Consider the following 15,749-nt stretch of genomic DNA (forward strand, 5'->3'; position numbering starts at 1 on the left):
CGCTCAGGCGCCCCTTTGATGATGTTTTGTGAAGTATAAAAATATTTTCAAGTTTCTCATTTTGGTAAAGTCCAATTTGTCTTTTCTTTCTTGTGCTGTTGGTGTCCTATTGCCTAATACAAGTTGGAAAAGATTTGACACACGTTTTCATCCAAGAGTTTTATAGTTTTAGCTTACATTAGATCTTTATTTTATTTCTAATTAACATTTTTGTATACGGTATGAGGGAGGCATCTACATTTATTACTTTCTTTTGCATGTTTTCCAATTATTCCTGATTATCTTTTTAACAGGATCTTTGAAGATATTTCTATTTTCATTCCTAATATTGTTAATTTGTGACTTTTTAAAATCTCAGTTAGTCTTGTGAAGTGTTTATTGATTTGGAGATGTTGTTAATTGTCTTAGTCTTTCTAAATAATTAGCTTTTTGCTTTATTGACCTTCCCTATTACATGTTTTTTATTTAATTGTATTTTATTTTACTTAATGCATTATATTATTTACCTTCATCTGCTTTGTGTTTATCTTGCTGTTTTGAGCTATTCTTGAGATAAATGATTCATTATAAGCATTCAGTTTTAACTTTTTAAAAATATTTTTCTTATTTATTTATTAGGGAGACAGAGAGCATGAGAGGAGAGAGATCAGCGGGAGAAGCAGACTCCCTGCTGGGCAGGGAGCCTGATGTGGGATTCAGTCCTGGGACTCCAGGATCATGACCTGAGCCGAAGGCAGTCGCACAACCAACTGAGCCACCCAGATGCCCTCAGCTTTAACTTTTAACTAATGCATGCATCTAAGACTAAAATTTTCCTCTAAGCTTAGCTTTAGCTGCATTCCACATTATTTTCATTATAATCCAATTAAAAATATTTTCCAGTTCCCATTGTAGTATCTTCCTTGTCCATTGGCTTATCTGGAGATATATTTTTAAATTCAATATTTGCATGCTATATCTTTTTCCAATCTGTTCTCAACTTACCTGTATCCTTGTTTAGATGTGCCTCTTGGAAACAGTATATAGCTGTTTTTTTTTTTTTAATCCATTCTAAAATTTCTTCCCCATTTTATTAGTGTATTCTGTCCATTTGTATCTAATGTAGTGGATAAGATGTTGGCTTAAATCTAGCATGTCACTATGTGCCTTCTATTTGTTCCATCAGCTATATTTCCTTTTCTTTCCTTTTTGCCTTCTTTGAAATCATTATTTTTTAATTATACAGTTTTACCCTTTTCAATGACTTTAGAAGTTACACTTCACCTTGTTTTAATTTCATTTTTAGGTTTTCTCTAGAGTTTCAAAATGTATCCCTGACTTTTCAAATCCTAATTTTTAAGATTTTACTTATTTATTTGAGAGAGAGAGAGAGCATATGCAGGATAAGTGGCAGAGGGAGAGGGAGAAGTAGGCTCCCCACTGAGCGGAGAGCCCTATGCAGGGCTCCAACCCAGGACCCTGAGATCATGACCTGAGCCAAAGGCAGATGCTTAACTGATCAAGCCACCCAGGTGCCCAAGGAAGGGACTTCTTACAGAGAGTTCATTAGCAGACATTGTCTTTGGGAGAACCAGAGGATCAGGTTGGATGCCACTCAGCCAGGAGCAACAGCAGACAGAGATTCCTTCCCAGATAGTGAGAGAAACCTTCATGGTCTACGTATTGTTTGGTAGCTCAGACCTGACACTGCAGATAAGCTAGAATCTGCACCTGAGCTGTCCCCCGAGTACCGCCTGTCACCACCATTGTGTCCATTCTCGACACACGGCTCTTTCCATCATGTGAGGCACACTCCTTGGCAGAACCTAGCCACACGTGGAACCCAATAGCAGTGGAGTAGGGCTCAGTAGGAGAGAAAAGCATGTTAGAAAGGCTGGGAAAGCTGTGAAGCAAGCTAATCCTCAGACTTGACGTCTCTGCTTTGCAACCTGACGCTTCTGAGAGCAGCCATCTTCCTGAGTGCTTCCCTCTCTGGGTGTGTCTTTCTGGGGCTCTCTTTCCCATTCTTTGGAGGACGTCTCACACAGAGTATAAGGGACCGCAGACTTGGTTGAAAAAGCAGGACCCTCTGTACTCAATAACAATGTGGATGCCATTGGAACCATTTCCCCTTTAGGCTTTTATTAGGAAGCAAAACCAGTGGGGGAGGAGTCACCTGAGCAGGAAAAAGAACCAAAAGAGACAAAGCCTCCAACGTGTAGGGGCCCAAGGGGCTATGGGAAACTGATTCTGGGAAGAAGGAGCTATTCTATTTCCCACTTCCTCCATTGCCATGTGCAAAAAGGGTGTCCTAAAAAGGCTAATGTTGTCCCATATGTGGGTTTCCCCTCAGACACAGGCTGTTAGGACACCAGATGATCTCGTGGCATTTCTTGAACGGTGGTCACAGATATATTCTCAGGGGTCGGCAACTTTTCTATAAGAAGTAAAAATTTGAGAGTTTCTAGGCCTGTAATCAAAAGAAATAGGAGACATCTAAATCACCCTATAGGGATGCCTGGGTGACTCAGTCATTTAAACGTCTGCCTTCCAGTCAGGTCATGATCCCAGGGTCCTGAGATCGAGTCCTACATCGGGCTCCCTGCTCTGTGCAGAGCCTGCTTCTCCCTCTGCCTCTGCCTCTCTCTTGCCCTCTCATGAATAAATAAATAAAATCTTTAAAAAATATAAATCACCCTATAGCTTAATATTCTCACACATTATTCTGTTTCTAAATTATGAAATATTTGATAATACAAATAGATATATTCATACAACATACATGTTAGTAATGAGCTATAAAAATAAAACAAACACATGTGAACGTACCATCCAAATTATGAGCCAGAACATCATAAGTATCATTGAACTTGGCCACCTGCTCCTCCTTGTCTTGTTCTCCTACGTTGAAGCAAAATATACAATGGAGACCAAACTTGAAAATGCTCCGAGCAGACAAAACTGTGCAAGCCACATAAGCAAAACTAGATCCAGCTCATTTCATGAACATAAGTGCAAAAACATGTTATTCTTGTAAATGTCTCTGATAATCATCAAAGACATTTAAGCCCATTTCCTAAAATGGTATGAAATAATCACTTTGAACCCATCCCCTTGCCATCTAAAAACCCCCATTGTGACCACCAATCATCATCAAGGTAAAACAAGTTCCGTATTTTCACTTTGCTAAACTCTTACTAAATACTGTTTTACTGAGCTGCTTTTAACTGTTGCTCTTCTGGATTGTTGGCACCTGCCACCCCTCCACGCCCCCGTCCCAAAACAACCAACCACTCTCCTAAACTGGTTTTAGATCTACTTACTTTGTAAAGTTTTACCACAACCTCTGTGGTTATTTAGTTTGGGTCATTCATCTTGAAAAACTTCAAAAAAATGTAAGATACCTACACATTCTTCTGGAACTTTCTTTTACCTTAAAACGGTGTTCCTAAGATTTATCCGTGTAGATAAATGGCCCCTGTCGTGCCTTCATTTGCAGTTCTGTATTGGACCACATCATGTGAATCGTCCACAAAGCCTCTGTCTTCCCTCCCGTAGGGTCGCCAGGGGCCATGTCTTGCCTCGCTGTTAGGAATTTCGCTGCCTCCAAAGTGTGCGTGTGTCTTGTAAAACACTCGTGTCTAGGTTTGTCTAGGGCAGGCCTCAGGAGTGGAATGGATGCATTGGAAGGTACATGAATCTTCAACTTTACAGGAGAGTGTTAAACACTTTTCCACGGTGGCCATACTGCTTCTTATCATCTTCGGGCTACTGGAAGCCAAAAGACTCACCTGAGTTCGCACAGATGAGAAATGGAAGGAAGCCAGCACTGAGACCCAGGTCCGACTCCCAAGGCCAAGGTCACTCCCTCACTTAATTGGTCTGATTAACCACTGAATCGAAAGTCGTGGCTAACACAACACGCCAGGCAGGGGCCGGTGCACTTTTTATTTTTAAGTGACTTACAGAAAGCCTATGAGGTAGGCACTGTTGGCACTCTGCCCATTCAGAGGAAGGAACAGAGAGGAAAAGGTTACAAACTTGCCCAAGGGCACCCGGAGCTGGGATTGGAACCAGGCAGTGGAGCCGTGGCGGCTGTGTTCTTAGGTATCATGGCAGGGCCCCTGAAGAAGCAAAAAGCTCTAGGTCATGGGCCATGCGCTTGAGATCACAGGCTACTGGAGGAACTGCAAGCTGGTCATTCATTCGTCCGTCTGTCCATCCATCCATCCAGCCAGCCAGCACCTACCACAATCTAGCACCTGGGCTGTATTTGGAATACAGATGTCAATGAGACAGGCCCAGCCACCACCCGCAGGGTGGGTGAAACAGACAAACAGTCACACAAACAGATAGGAAGATGGTAGGTAAAAGCAAAGCCTAATTCAGATTCTTCTCCAAAGAAATAATGACCCGGCGTTTAAGCGGAGACATAAAGTATCCGTAAAAGTTAGCCTAGGGAAGTGTGTGTCTAGGTGTGCGCGCGTAGGGGTGCACAGAGGGGCAGGGGAGTGGGCCGGGCAGAAGGAACAAAAATGCGAAGGCTGGGAGACAGGGAAACAGTGACAGGAGAAGCGGGGGAGAGTAGCGCAGGGGCTCGTGCTGGGCCTTGCAGAGCACATCCAAGAGTTTCAAATTTTGTCCTCAGGAAAGAGAAGGGCATCCTTCAAGATCCACTGCGGGGAGGGCTCCTTGTACTTGGGAGCTGAAGGTGTGTGTGTTGGGGGTGGTGGGGGACAGGACAAGGGAAGGGCCTGGCCTTGGCCTCTGCGAGCGTGGGAGCTACGGAAAGGGAGGGTAGCAGGTTTGGGAGACCAGCTGGAAAGCCCAGCTGTGGGTGCACCCGGCCTGAGCAGCCCCTGTGACATCTGTGTGGAGACCTCACGAAGGCAGTCGGGTGTATGAAGCTGGAGCTCAGAGGACACAAGGCCTGGCTGTCGGGACACAGCAGGCGTGGAAAGGAGTGGGTGGAGGAATAGTGCCCTGCGGAGAGGTCGCCTGAAAAGCCCAGAGACAGGAGGTGCTGTGAGGGCCAAGGAGCAGTGGGGCCCACCACCCCTCACCCCAACCAACTCCTCACTCCTTCATTCCTTTGAGTCAGAAATTGAGCTCATCCTAGGCTGGAGTCATCTGGGTGAAGTCAGAGACCCTGAAACACTCGAGTCGGGCTCAAGAACCAGACTTCCAGACTTCCTGCACACCGGTCGGCTCCTGACCCCCCAGCCAGGCGCCGTGAGGAGCAGCAGCACACCCCCCGTCACTGTAGGCAGTGAGCGTGGCATCAAAGAGCCTGGGATGAGGCCACAGCAGGCCCACAGAGGGGGAAGCCAGAGACCAGAGAGGCACTGATGGGTGCCGGAGCTGGGGACACCTGGGTGCCCCCCAAGGCCGTGGAGGGACAGCACCTGAACTGCAGCTGCGGTGTGTGTCGGGGGGAGCAGCGGCGAGGGGGCGTGGGCAGGGCCTGGGGAGGCAGGGGCACCCCGCCGCTGCTGGGAACGTGCCCGGGGCCTCACAGCCAGCCTCCAGGGCGGTGGCGCTGGCAGCAGGCCCGCTGTCTGAGGAGGGCACTGGTGTGGAAGCATTTTAATGTTTTTTAAATACATAATCCAAGATTAGATGCCCATTCACATGACCTTTGTCCGTTCTTGCCTAGAGCACTGCAGCAGGAGTTAATAAATACAGGAAGAAGCGGAGAGGCGGGCAGTTTGGGCAAAGGCTCTTCGGGAAGAGCTTCCCTCTGAGCAGGGAGCTTTATGCTCCATAGTGGGCGTGGTGAGTGTCCTATTTGCCCCAGACACTCCTGGCTTCCCTCTACTATGAATTCCCCTCTGAAAGTCCTAGCTAGGACGCTAAGTTAGACAGTCAACAGTCATTACCCGTAATGTTCGCCATGGCCCAGCAACGAAGCTGCAGCCCAGTGCTGTTTTCTGCAATAGCTTCTCAGAATCGTCCAAAACCTTGGGCCCAAGCCACCTGTCCTGTTTCAAGCAAAGCGTATGGCAGTGGTTCTCAGGCTGTGACCCCAGACTGGCAGCATTGGCCTCACCTGGGAACTTGTCTGAAATGCACCTTCCCAGGACCCCCATGGCCCTCCAGCTGCTCATGGGTCCACACCCAGCAGGCTGCTTCATAAGCCACCCCCGGGGTGGGGCGGGGGGAGAACTCCCACGTGCCCATCTGTTGTTCCAGGAAGAATGTGCTAAGCGGGGGAGGCAGGGGAGGCTGGGAAGACACCTGTTAGGGGCAGAGCCTGGGGTCCTGCCCCAACATTTGTCACCATCTAGCTGGGGCTTTTCCTAGTGCCTCATGACTCCGTTTCCTCATCTGGCAATTGGACAGGACAGCACGTCCCTTGCCTGCATCATAGAGCTAGTGGAAAAATCAGTACAATGCTACAGACAATTCTCCCAAGTCTAAGCGCCAGACAAGTTTATTAATGCTGCTTCTCAGCTGCACGTCCCCACCCCGTCTTGAATGACCCAATAAGGCCAAGAACATACATGGCCTTTAGGTCAGAGCTTTTCACCTTGTGAACCGGGGACAGGTTCAGGGGGTCCTAGAACCTTCTATGATTGAGTGCAAAACTGAGTGGCAAGGTGCACAGTCTGAAGAAGCCATTTGGATCCCCTGAAGCTAACAGCTATGGATTGCAGTGGGCCCCTGAATCCCCCTCCCACACCTGTGGCCCATGACCGTCAAGATGGCAGTCCTGAAAAAGGCAGCACAATGGCACCAGGGGTTAGCAACCCAAAGGGCCGTGGTCCGTCCCCCCCAGGGGTTTTCCACATTTGCTGAGTAATGGAGCATGCTTCACCTGACCGATTTCCCTCTGCCTACAGGAGGCGGGGCAGGGGCGACCTAGCATTCACTCTGTACCAGCAGCTTCACCTACAGCATCTCCACGAACCCTCACCACCCCGCTGGGATGTAGTTTTTGTTCTGCCTTAAAACTGGAACCACTGGGCTGGGAAGAGTGGTGACTTGCCTAGGGAGGGTGGGAGCTGGGATTTGGGCCCAGGCATTTGTGATGTGGTATGACCTGCTGTCACAGGTCAAACAGGGGAAGGAGAAGGGGACTCAGAGTCATGTGGTGGTGATGCTAAACAATGGAAAACTCACCGTCTTGTTTTAGTAAAAGGCTTCAAGCGGATTGGTGCCCTCGGTGTCCTGCACGTGTTCCTCCTAAGTCCATGCTCCGGTCAGCTGCCAGGCGGCCCCCTCCCTCCAACCCCTTCCCCAAGGTCCAGCCGGCTTCCAGCAGCAGCCCCTGAGCTGATTCCCGGAAGCTCACCTTTTCTCTGCTTAGGCAGCCCACCTGGGTCTTCATGCCCAACCCTTCACGCCACGCTGCAAGGTGGCAGCTCCCGCTAGCGGGTGGGACACTCCCCCTAGAGAAGGACTTGACATCGAGAAGACTCCCTTGAAGGAGCCCCCTCAGATTCTTTATGAATGTGTCCCCTTGTGGGGTTGGGGAGACAGGATAAGCTATCTATAGCGTCCGGGGAGGAAAAAGCTTCAGTGCAAGAAACTGAATTAATTTTCATTTATTCTAGGGCAAACTCAAAAGGGTTTTTTTTTGTTTTGTTTTCTTTTTTAGCAAATCCTAGCACATTATTAACAAAAAAATCTGTACATTTGCCATGATACACTTGAAAGTGAAACAAATAAGATATAAATACAGATATGGATGTAACATGAAAAGCCCCCAAAAAACAAAAACAAAACCCAAAAAACCCAACCTGGGGGTGTGGGGACCATGCGTGTGAACACAGCGCCGACAAAACTATTATGGTGGCTGAGAGTTTTCCGAGCGTTGTTTTCATTTCCAAACATCATTGTTAGCAAAGTCCTGGTGGGATTCTACAAAGTTCTTATTTGCTGTTAACGTGTAGTATTATGCTTGATAAATAAAGGGCGGCAGGGAAAGAAAAAGACTGATGAGACCAGAATCGGTTGCATCACCTGCACAGGGGAGAAGCTGGTGGGGGGCCACAGAGAGGCAGTCCCGGGCCGTCCGTGCCGGTCCAGCGAAGCACACACAGTGTACTCGGAAGAAGCTGGTGCCCACCGCAGCCTCAGCCTGCGGGCCGCATCGTGGGAAGAAGCGGGAGCCAGGAGGGAAGCCGGCCCCAGCGGGAGGGAGGCTCGGGTGGGCTCTTCGGGGTCCTGGACAGTCCAGTAAACAGGGGCAGCAAACACAGTTCTGCAGTTTTGGGTGCTTTGCTCTGTGTGGTGTTTCAGCCCAAAAGGAGGCCTGCAGGGAGGGCGGGTGAGGCAGCGGCTGCTGTCCGGGCTTCAGAGGGCGGAGTCTGCGCGGCTCCCTCCCTGTGAGGTGGTGGCGGCGGCATGCGAGTCTCCCCGGCCACGCCAGCAGCTTTGACTGAGGCCAAGAGACCTGTCCATGATTGCATCTCTAGGTGGGGAGACTGAATCGGGCAAGTGACATTCAAGGCTAGCCCTTCTTGAGTACTAGGAGGACATTCGTTAATGTTCAAGGTTCTTCCCAACTGCAGGCGGCGGGGCCTGGGAGACCAGGGAGTCAGAGATTTCAAGGAGGAAGGCCTTTCCAAATGCATCAGGTGTGAAAGAACTCATAAATAACCTCGCCGGAACGCACGTTTCTAAGACAGAGGAGTGATCAAAAGGTGCCCTGACTCACTTGTCGATTGTAAAAAGGAAATCCCATTAGTGAAATATTAACAAACGGTATTTATCAATGAAAGTAAGGCCTGGTCCTGCTATGTTCTGAGCCAAAAATAAGTGAATATTCAACCGCTTAAAATGCACCCCTGAAGTTCCTTCAACAGCAGCGGTGGGGTACTTCCCTCCACGTGCGAGAGACCCCTACACAGACACACGCGCGCGCGCGCTCTCTGCGAAGGCACCCTGGCTTCACTGTTCCTGGACCTCCATTTGCAGTGCCTAGCTCCAAATTAAGTATCTAAAATAAATTCTGAATGAAACCGAGTTTATGTGTGCTACAGTGTCGCAACTTCCAACACAAGGCCACAGGACCAGAGCAGGGGAGCGTCTAGGGATGTCCGTGGTGACCCCACATGGTCTCTGTTCTCAGTGGTGCTGCCTGCAGGGGATTCAGCATCGGAACAGTGAACGCCTCATGAAAAAAATACCAGAGTAGGCATTTTTCAGAGGGAAAAATCAGTTCCATTTGGACAGAGGATAGAAGTCTTTGCATCAAGGATTTCCATTTGGCTTTGAGAATTTTACTCAAAATGGATTTAACCAGATTCCAAGTCTAGAGCTCCTTTTACTGGAGCAATCACACCTTTAAGAGAATATTTTCAGAAGGGTAGTTTCTCTGATAATTTCTCACTGGAGAAAAGGAAACAGACTTTAAAACTGGGTTTTAAAGTCTGTTTTTCTGCCATTTGCCAGCTGCTAAATTACTTTATCCTTAAACAAGGATTATTTCAACAGATGAGCAAGGAAGTACTTATATTCATAAAATTAAAAAAAAAAAGATTCTGATACTTGGCTTCTCTGGACTTTTCTTTGCTCTTACTCCTAAATTAAACCGAGAGGGCAAAACTGGGATGACAGAGTCGCCCTTTACCAGACGGACGGAGAACGCTTCAGAATTGAGCAGCCTCGGCAGAGGCTGCCGGGGAGGAACTGAGATGGCGCTAAATCCGAAGATCCAAACCACCAAGCACCAGGGTCAAGGCGGAGGCCTGTTAACATGATGTCTCCCCAAGAGCTGAGGAGCGGGGCACACGCGCACACACACACATACACACTCACACACCCCTTTCTCTTGTACCTTCCACGCTTCATGAAATGCCACGTTAGGCACCCATGATGGCTGCTACAGATTTACCTTGATTTTTGAGTTTGGATTGAAACAGAAGAAAGATTTCAACTGGAAGCTCCGGGTGGGGATAGTGAGAGTGGAGTGTTCGGAGGGGCGGGGAGCCTGTCCTGGAAGGAGCCTGCGGAGGGGGCCCTGGGCCTCCAGTCTAGATCGTGTACAAGCAAAATCCCATGTGCTTGTTACAAGACTGTCTTCAGGCTTTTCTCTCTTTCTTGCCAAGACTGGACTCACATTCTTAGTAGGTCTCACAGTACAACTCAAAGACGTACGACCCTGTCCTGGCGTCACAGGCCGTATCCAGAAGGAAGTAAGCGAGGATGAGAGAGAAGCACAAATTAACATACCCTCCTCCAATGTTATTAACTAAGAGAAAATGCTACTTTCTACCAAGTATTGGCTAGAGAGCTCTAATTTTTTTGAAATTGCGCCCCACACACATGGTTTTGTGATCTCAGCAGACTGTACAAGACGTGTTCACGTATGGCTCTTTTCTTATTCCATTTGCTTTGTATGAAGATTGTAATACAGGCCTTGCTTCCTTTACATTCAATACCAGTAAGATTCTACACAAAAGCTGAAAGGGACCAAAATACTGATTGTAATAAATATTTGCGGGCCTCCTTGTACTGACTGGGCAGCCGATGAGGGGGAGGGTCGGGGAGGGTCTCTGAGAGGCACCACCGATTGCTTCTAGGGCTACACGAAGAGACTGTGGTGCTGCATTAGCTGTGTGTGGACACGTCGGAGGAGGAGCTGCTGTTGCTGTTCGTGGTTTGGGCCCTCTTTATATATAAGTTTAGTAGCTTCATCTGCAAAGAGAAGACACAAACGCATTAGCAGGAGGAAAGCAATCAGAGAGCAGAAAACGAAAAAACCCAGGTGACGATAAGAAAGCAGCATGTTATGGGCACCTGCGTGGTTCAGCTGGTTGTCTGCCTTTGGCCTGGATCATAGATCCCAGGTCCTGGATCCCCTGCTTGGGGGGCAGGGGGGTGGTACTCTGCTTCTCTCTCTGCCCCTTCCCCTGCTCATGCTCGTGCTCTCTCTCATAAATAAATAAATATCTTAAAAAAAAAGACGAAAACAGCATGTTCTATTTACTTAGGGCCTGTGACTCCTGCAGCGCACGTCAGCCGGGGGTGAGGGCCCAGACGTGGAGGTCAGGATCTAAAGAAGAACAGGTGGCAATGGGTTCTCAGGAACAGAATGAAAGGTGCTAACCAGGTGGGCCACAAGGGCTCCGGGGAGACAAGTATGTGAAGGGCAGAGGCACATGTTCCATGGTGACTGCGGCCAAGGGCTGCATGCAGCTGTCAGGGAAAGCAGGGCACAGGCCCGTGCTCCTTGGGGACAGGCTAAATAAGGCTATGGGTCAAGTCTTCTGACCTTCGCACCTTTGCCGAAGCTGCTCCTTTTGCACGCACACCTCCTCTCTCCACCCCCGTCTCGGCTTCTCAAGCCCACTGCGGTGCTGTGACATCTGAGACCAACCCCAAAGGCTGCATCTGCCAAGCCTACCCTCATCCGCTCACTGGGATGCCCCCATCCCTTTTTTCCAAGTCCTGTGGCGTGGGCACTGCACTCTGCCTCAGCCCATGCCGCATCGAGCTGCAGTCAGCGAAGCCCTCACTTGCCGCTTCCATCAAGACGAGACCTCCCTGACGCCAATGCTGTGTCATTAAACCACAGCACCTTGGCTGTGCACGGGGCTTCCCAACGCAAGGGGCTTCCATAACCGGATCTCATCTGCTCTTAACATAGGCCCACTAGGACCCTTCAAATATGTAAAACATGGTAGGTTCTTAAATGCTTCTTGAAGGCTACTAAGTTAGTATGTTATATGGACCATCTCTGTGATCATATGAAGAACAAAAAGAAAGAAGTATCTGTGGAAATGGAATGCCCAGAAAAAATGCACGTAACACACAACTTGTAAGACTGAGGGAATTATGGGATATTTCCTATCCACAGCTCTTTACCTGTCTTGCTGTAGACAGGCCACAATGCTGGTCTTCAGGGGACCCAGGAGGAGAGGCTCAGTGTGTACTGCACAAGAAAGTGGGCCCCCAGTGACAACCGGGCACCAGGACAGCAACTGTACGGAGCTTCTAGGGGAGGCTAAGTCTCCCAACATATCACTCAAAGGGAGTCAGCAGTGCGTCTGAGGCCTGCTGCTTTTACTCCACAGTCCAGCCCTGGGCTTTCAACACACCAGCACCTGCAGCGTTGCCTTAGCTTTTGTAACTGAGCCAAGTACGGCACAGTTTGCTTTTCCTTCCGCACCCCTTAAAATCTTAAACATTTTATTTTATTGAAAGATTTTATTTATTTGGGAGAGAGAGATAGAGAATGTGCACGAGTTGTGGGGGCGGGGGAGAGAATCTCAAGCAGACTCCCTGCTGAGTGCAGAGCTGACTAGGGGCTCGATCCTGAGAACCTGAGATCGTGACCCAAGCAGAAACCAATAGCCAGACACCCAACCGACTGAGCCATCCAGGCGCCCCATGAGGGCAGTACCATCGTTTTACACAGGGATTCTAACGTTCTAATGTTCTAAGTGATACAGTCATGGCCGACCAGGTTCAAGGGAAACCCTTGTCATCAAACAAAGCGGCAGCCTGAGGCGCAAGAGATCCAGCACAGTTCTAGAACCAACTCCACCATTAACTAGTTGTGTGACTTCAGGCAAAACATTTTCTGAACATCAACTTGCCCTCCTGCAAAATGAGGAAGGAGCTCATAAAGCACAGGGGTTCAAATGAAAAGGCTGGGGTTCACTTGCTCCATGAGCTGGTACAAGTTCAAACTGTAGACTGCTACCACCTGAGGGTGTCAGATGTGATCCCCACAGCAACTGCTAAGAAAAAAGCTGCAGAATATACACAGAAACGAGAAGAGAAACGTTTCAGTACACAAAGCAAACACAGAAGACAGTAATGCAGAAAAGTAAGGGACAGAAACAGCTCTACAGCATACAGAAAACATATGCCCAGATGACAGAAGTCTCTCCTCCCCAGGAGTTGCTTCCAGTGGAGACGGTGAGACTCTTCCGTGAAAAGAGAGACTGGCAGGATGGGTGAGAAAAACATGGTCCCACTCTATGCTGTCTATAGGAGACTCACTTTAGGGAAGATACAATGAGGCTGAACATGAAAGGCTGGAAAAAGCCAGCCCACGTGAACCATAATCGAGCATGCAGGGATGGCTGTGCTAATCGTATTGGGCAAAATAGACTTTAAGTCAAAAAAGTTTACAAGGGACCAAAGAAAGTCTTTATATTCATAAAAGGTCAATACACCAAGAAGATACACCAAGTACAGACATTTCAGTGTATAGTAACATGCCAGCAGAATGTCAGAAGAAAACACTGACAGAATTGAAGGGAGAAAGAGTTTTACAGTAACAGTGGGCAACTTCAGGATTCCATTCTTAATAATGGGGAGAGCAACCAGAAGGAAGACAAGGAAACCAAAGACTTGCACACTATGACGAACCAACTGGATCTAACAGACACATCTAGAATATGCTACGCAACAACAAAATACACATCCTTCTCAAGAGCACACGGTCCGTGCTCCAGAATGGGTTGTGTGTCAGGCCACAAATTAGGTCTCAATAGATTTACAAAGACAGATCCCATAGAGAGTGTCTTCTCAGACCACAACTGGATGAAGTGAAAAGTCAGTCAATGGAAAGAAAACAGAAAAATTCACGAATTTGGGGAAACCAAACAACATACTGGTAAACAGCCAATGGGTCAACAAAGAAATCACAAGGAAAATTAGAAGAGATCTTGAGACAAATGAAAATGAAAACACAACATACCCAAACTAAAAGATTATAATAAATAATCTTTATTATTTCCTTCTTTCTCGGCTTAATTTATTCTTCTCTTTCTACTTCCTTAAGAATGTAAAGTTAGGTCATTGCCTTTGGGTCTTCTTTATGTTTTGTTTTGTTTTAAAGATTTTATTTACTTATTTGACAGAGAGAGAGAGATCACAAGTAGATAGGCAGAGAGAGAGGGAGAAGCAGGCTCCCCGCTGAGCAGAGAGCCCGATGCGGGGCTCAATCCCAGGACCCTGGTATCATGACCTGAGCCGAAGGCGGAGAGGCTTAACCCACCGAGTCACCCAGGTGCCCTAAATACGTAAAATCTTAAAAAAAGAAAGAAGAAGATTGTAAAAGAATGCTACAAATAAACGTAGACCAACAAATGAGACAACCCAGATGAGATGGACACATTCCTCAAAACATCAAGCCTACCAAGACTGAATCATGAAGAAAGAGAAAATGCAAACAGATCTATAATTAGTGCGGAGATCAAATCAGTAATAAAAAATCTCCTGGGTGGCACCGGCCCTGCGGCACACGTGGAGATGCAGCTCTCTGTAAAGATCCTGATGGTAAGGCTGTCATTCTTGAGGTCGAGCCTAGTGACACCCCTGAGAACATTACAACTAAGATCCACAAGGACGGCATCTTGCCCGACCAGCAGCATCTGATTTTGGGGAGCAAAGAGCCGGAGGGCAGCTGCACCGTCTCAGACCGCACTATCCAGCAAGAGGCCGTCCTGGACTAGGGGATTCACCTGTAGGGTGGCACCATAGAGCCTTCCTCCACCGCTGGCCCAGAAATCCAACTGTGACAAGATGATCTGCTCCTAGGGTTCTGCTCGCCTGCACCCCTGCAGTCACCTGTCGCACAAGTGTGCCACATCAACAACCTGTGCCCTGAGACGATCAAATACTGCCCCTCCACCGGCTCTTTTTTTGCCTGCAGAGCCACTCCTTGCCAGAATCCCATGGCCCTGGGGCTTCCATAAAGTCTCACTTTCATTGACTGGGGCAGTAAAACAAAAACAAAAACATAACAACAAAAAACTTCTTACAAAGAAAAGCCCTAGACCAGATTGCTTCACTAGTAAATTCTACCAAACATTTAGCAAACTAACTCCAACCCTTTTCAAATTCTTCCGTGAAATCGAAGATTAAGGAGCCCTTTCAAACTCATGCTATCAGGTCAGCATTGTCCTGATGCCAAAGCCAGATGAAGATAAGAACAGAAAACTATGAGTCAGTACCTCTTACAAACACTGATGTAAAAGTCCTCGAGAGGAATCTAGCAAACTGAACTCAACAGCATATGAAAAAGAGTATACACCATTGTCAAGTGGGATTTGTTCCTGAAATTCATTGATAGCTAAACATATGAAAATCTAATCAATATAATTAACAGAATGAAGGGGAAAAAAACACATAATCATTTCAACTGATGATAACTAAATTCAACATCCTTTGATAATAAAATTACTCAACAAACTAGGAACAGAAGGAAACTAACATATCAAAAGTTACATATGGGGAGCCCACAGTGAACATTATGTTCAATGGTAAAAGACTAAAAGTGTTTCTTTGAAGATCAGGAACAAAGCAAGGTGCTGAAACTCCCCACTTCTATTCAATTTGGTACTAGAAGTTCCAGCCAGAGAAATAAGACAATAAAAAATAAAAGGTCTCCACACTGAAAAGAAGTAAAATAGTTTCTATTCATAGATGATGAAGATCTTATATGTAGAAAACCCTAATGATTCTCCCTAAAAACCCTGCAAAGACTAATACATTTAGCAAAGTCATAAGATATAAAATCACCAGTTAATGAAGAAAGGGTTGTCTTTCCAACAAATGGTGCCACGGAAACTGGATATCCACATGCAAAGGAATGAAATTGAAGCATTACCTAATATCACATAAAAATTAATTCAAAATGGACCAGAGAACCTGCATGTGTGAGTTAAATTATAAAACTCTTAGAAGAAAACATAGGGCAAAAGCTTCACATTAAAAAAATTTATGCACTGAAAGATAAGGATTAGTATCTAAAATATACAGAGAACAGCTAAAGCCTAAGAATTAAAAAAAAAAAAATTCAAAAT

At 47.1% G+C, this 15,749-nt stretch overlaps 1 protein-coding gene across 13 annotated transcripts in view; it reads right to left on the reverse strand.

Annotated features, from left to right (window-relative positions):
- Nucleotides 1-9,727: 9,727 nt before the first annotated feature.
- Nucleotides 9,728-15,749, reverse strand: part of CLASP1 (cytoplasmic linker associated protein 1) — a 268,754-nt gene continuing 262,732 nt past the window's right edge. For all 13 annotated transcript variants that reach the window (XM_032840927.1, XM_032840929.1, XM_032840926.1 and 10 more), the window contains one exon: nt 9,728-10,623. In XM_032840927.1, coding sequence (XP_032696818.1) covers nt 10,537-10,623 — 87 coding nt within the window. In that variant the 3' untranslated portion in view covers nt 9,728-10,536. The remainder of the gene's footprint in view (nt 10,624-15,749) is intronic.

The sequence above is a fragment of the Lontra canadensis genome, unplaced genomic scaffold (genome assembly GCF_010015895.1).
Source record: "Lontra canadensis isolate GAN:19392208 unplaced genomic scaffold, GSC_riverotter_1.0 scaffold117, whole genome shotgun sequence".
In the NCBI taxonomy this organism is placed as follows: Eukaryota; Metazoa; Chordata; class Mammalia; order Carnivora; family Mustelidae; genus Lontra; species Lontra canadensis.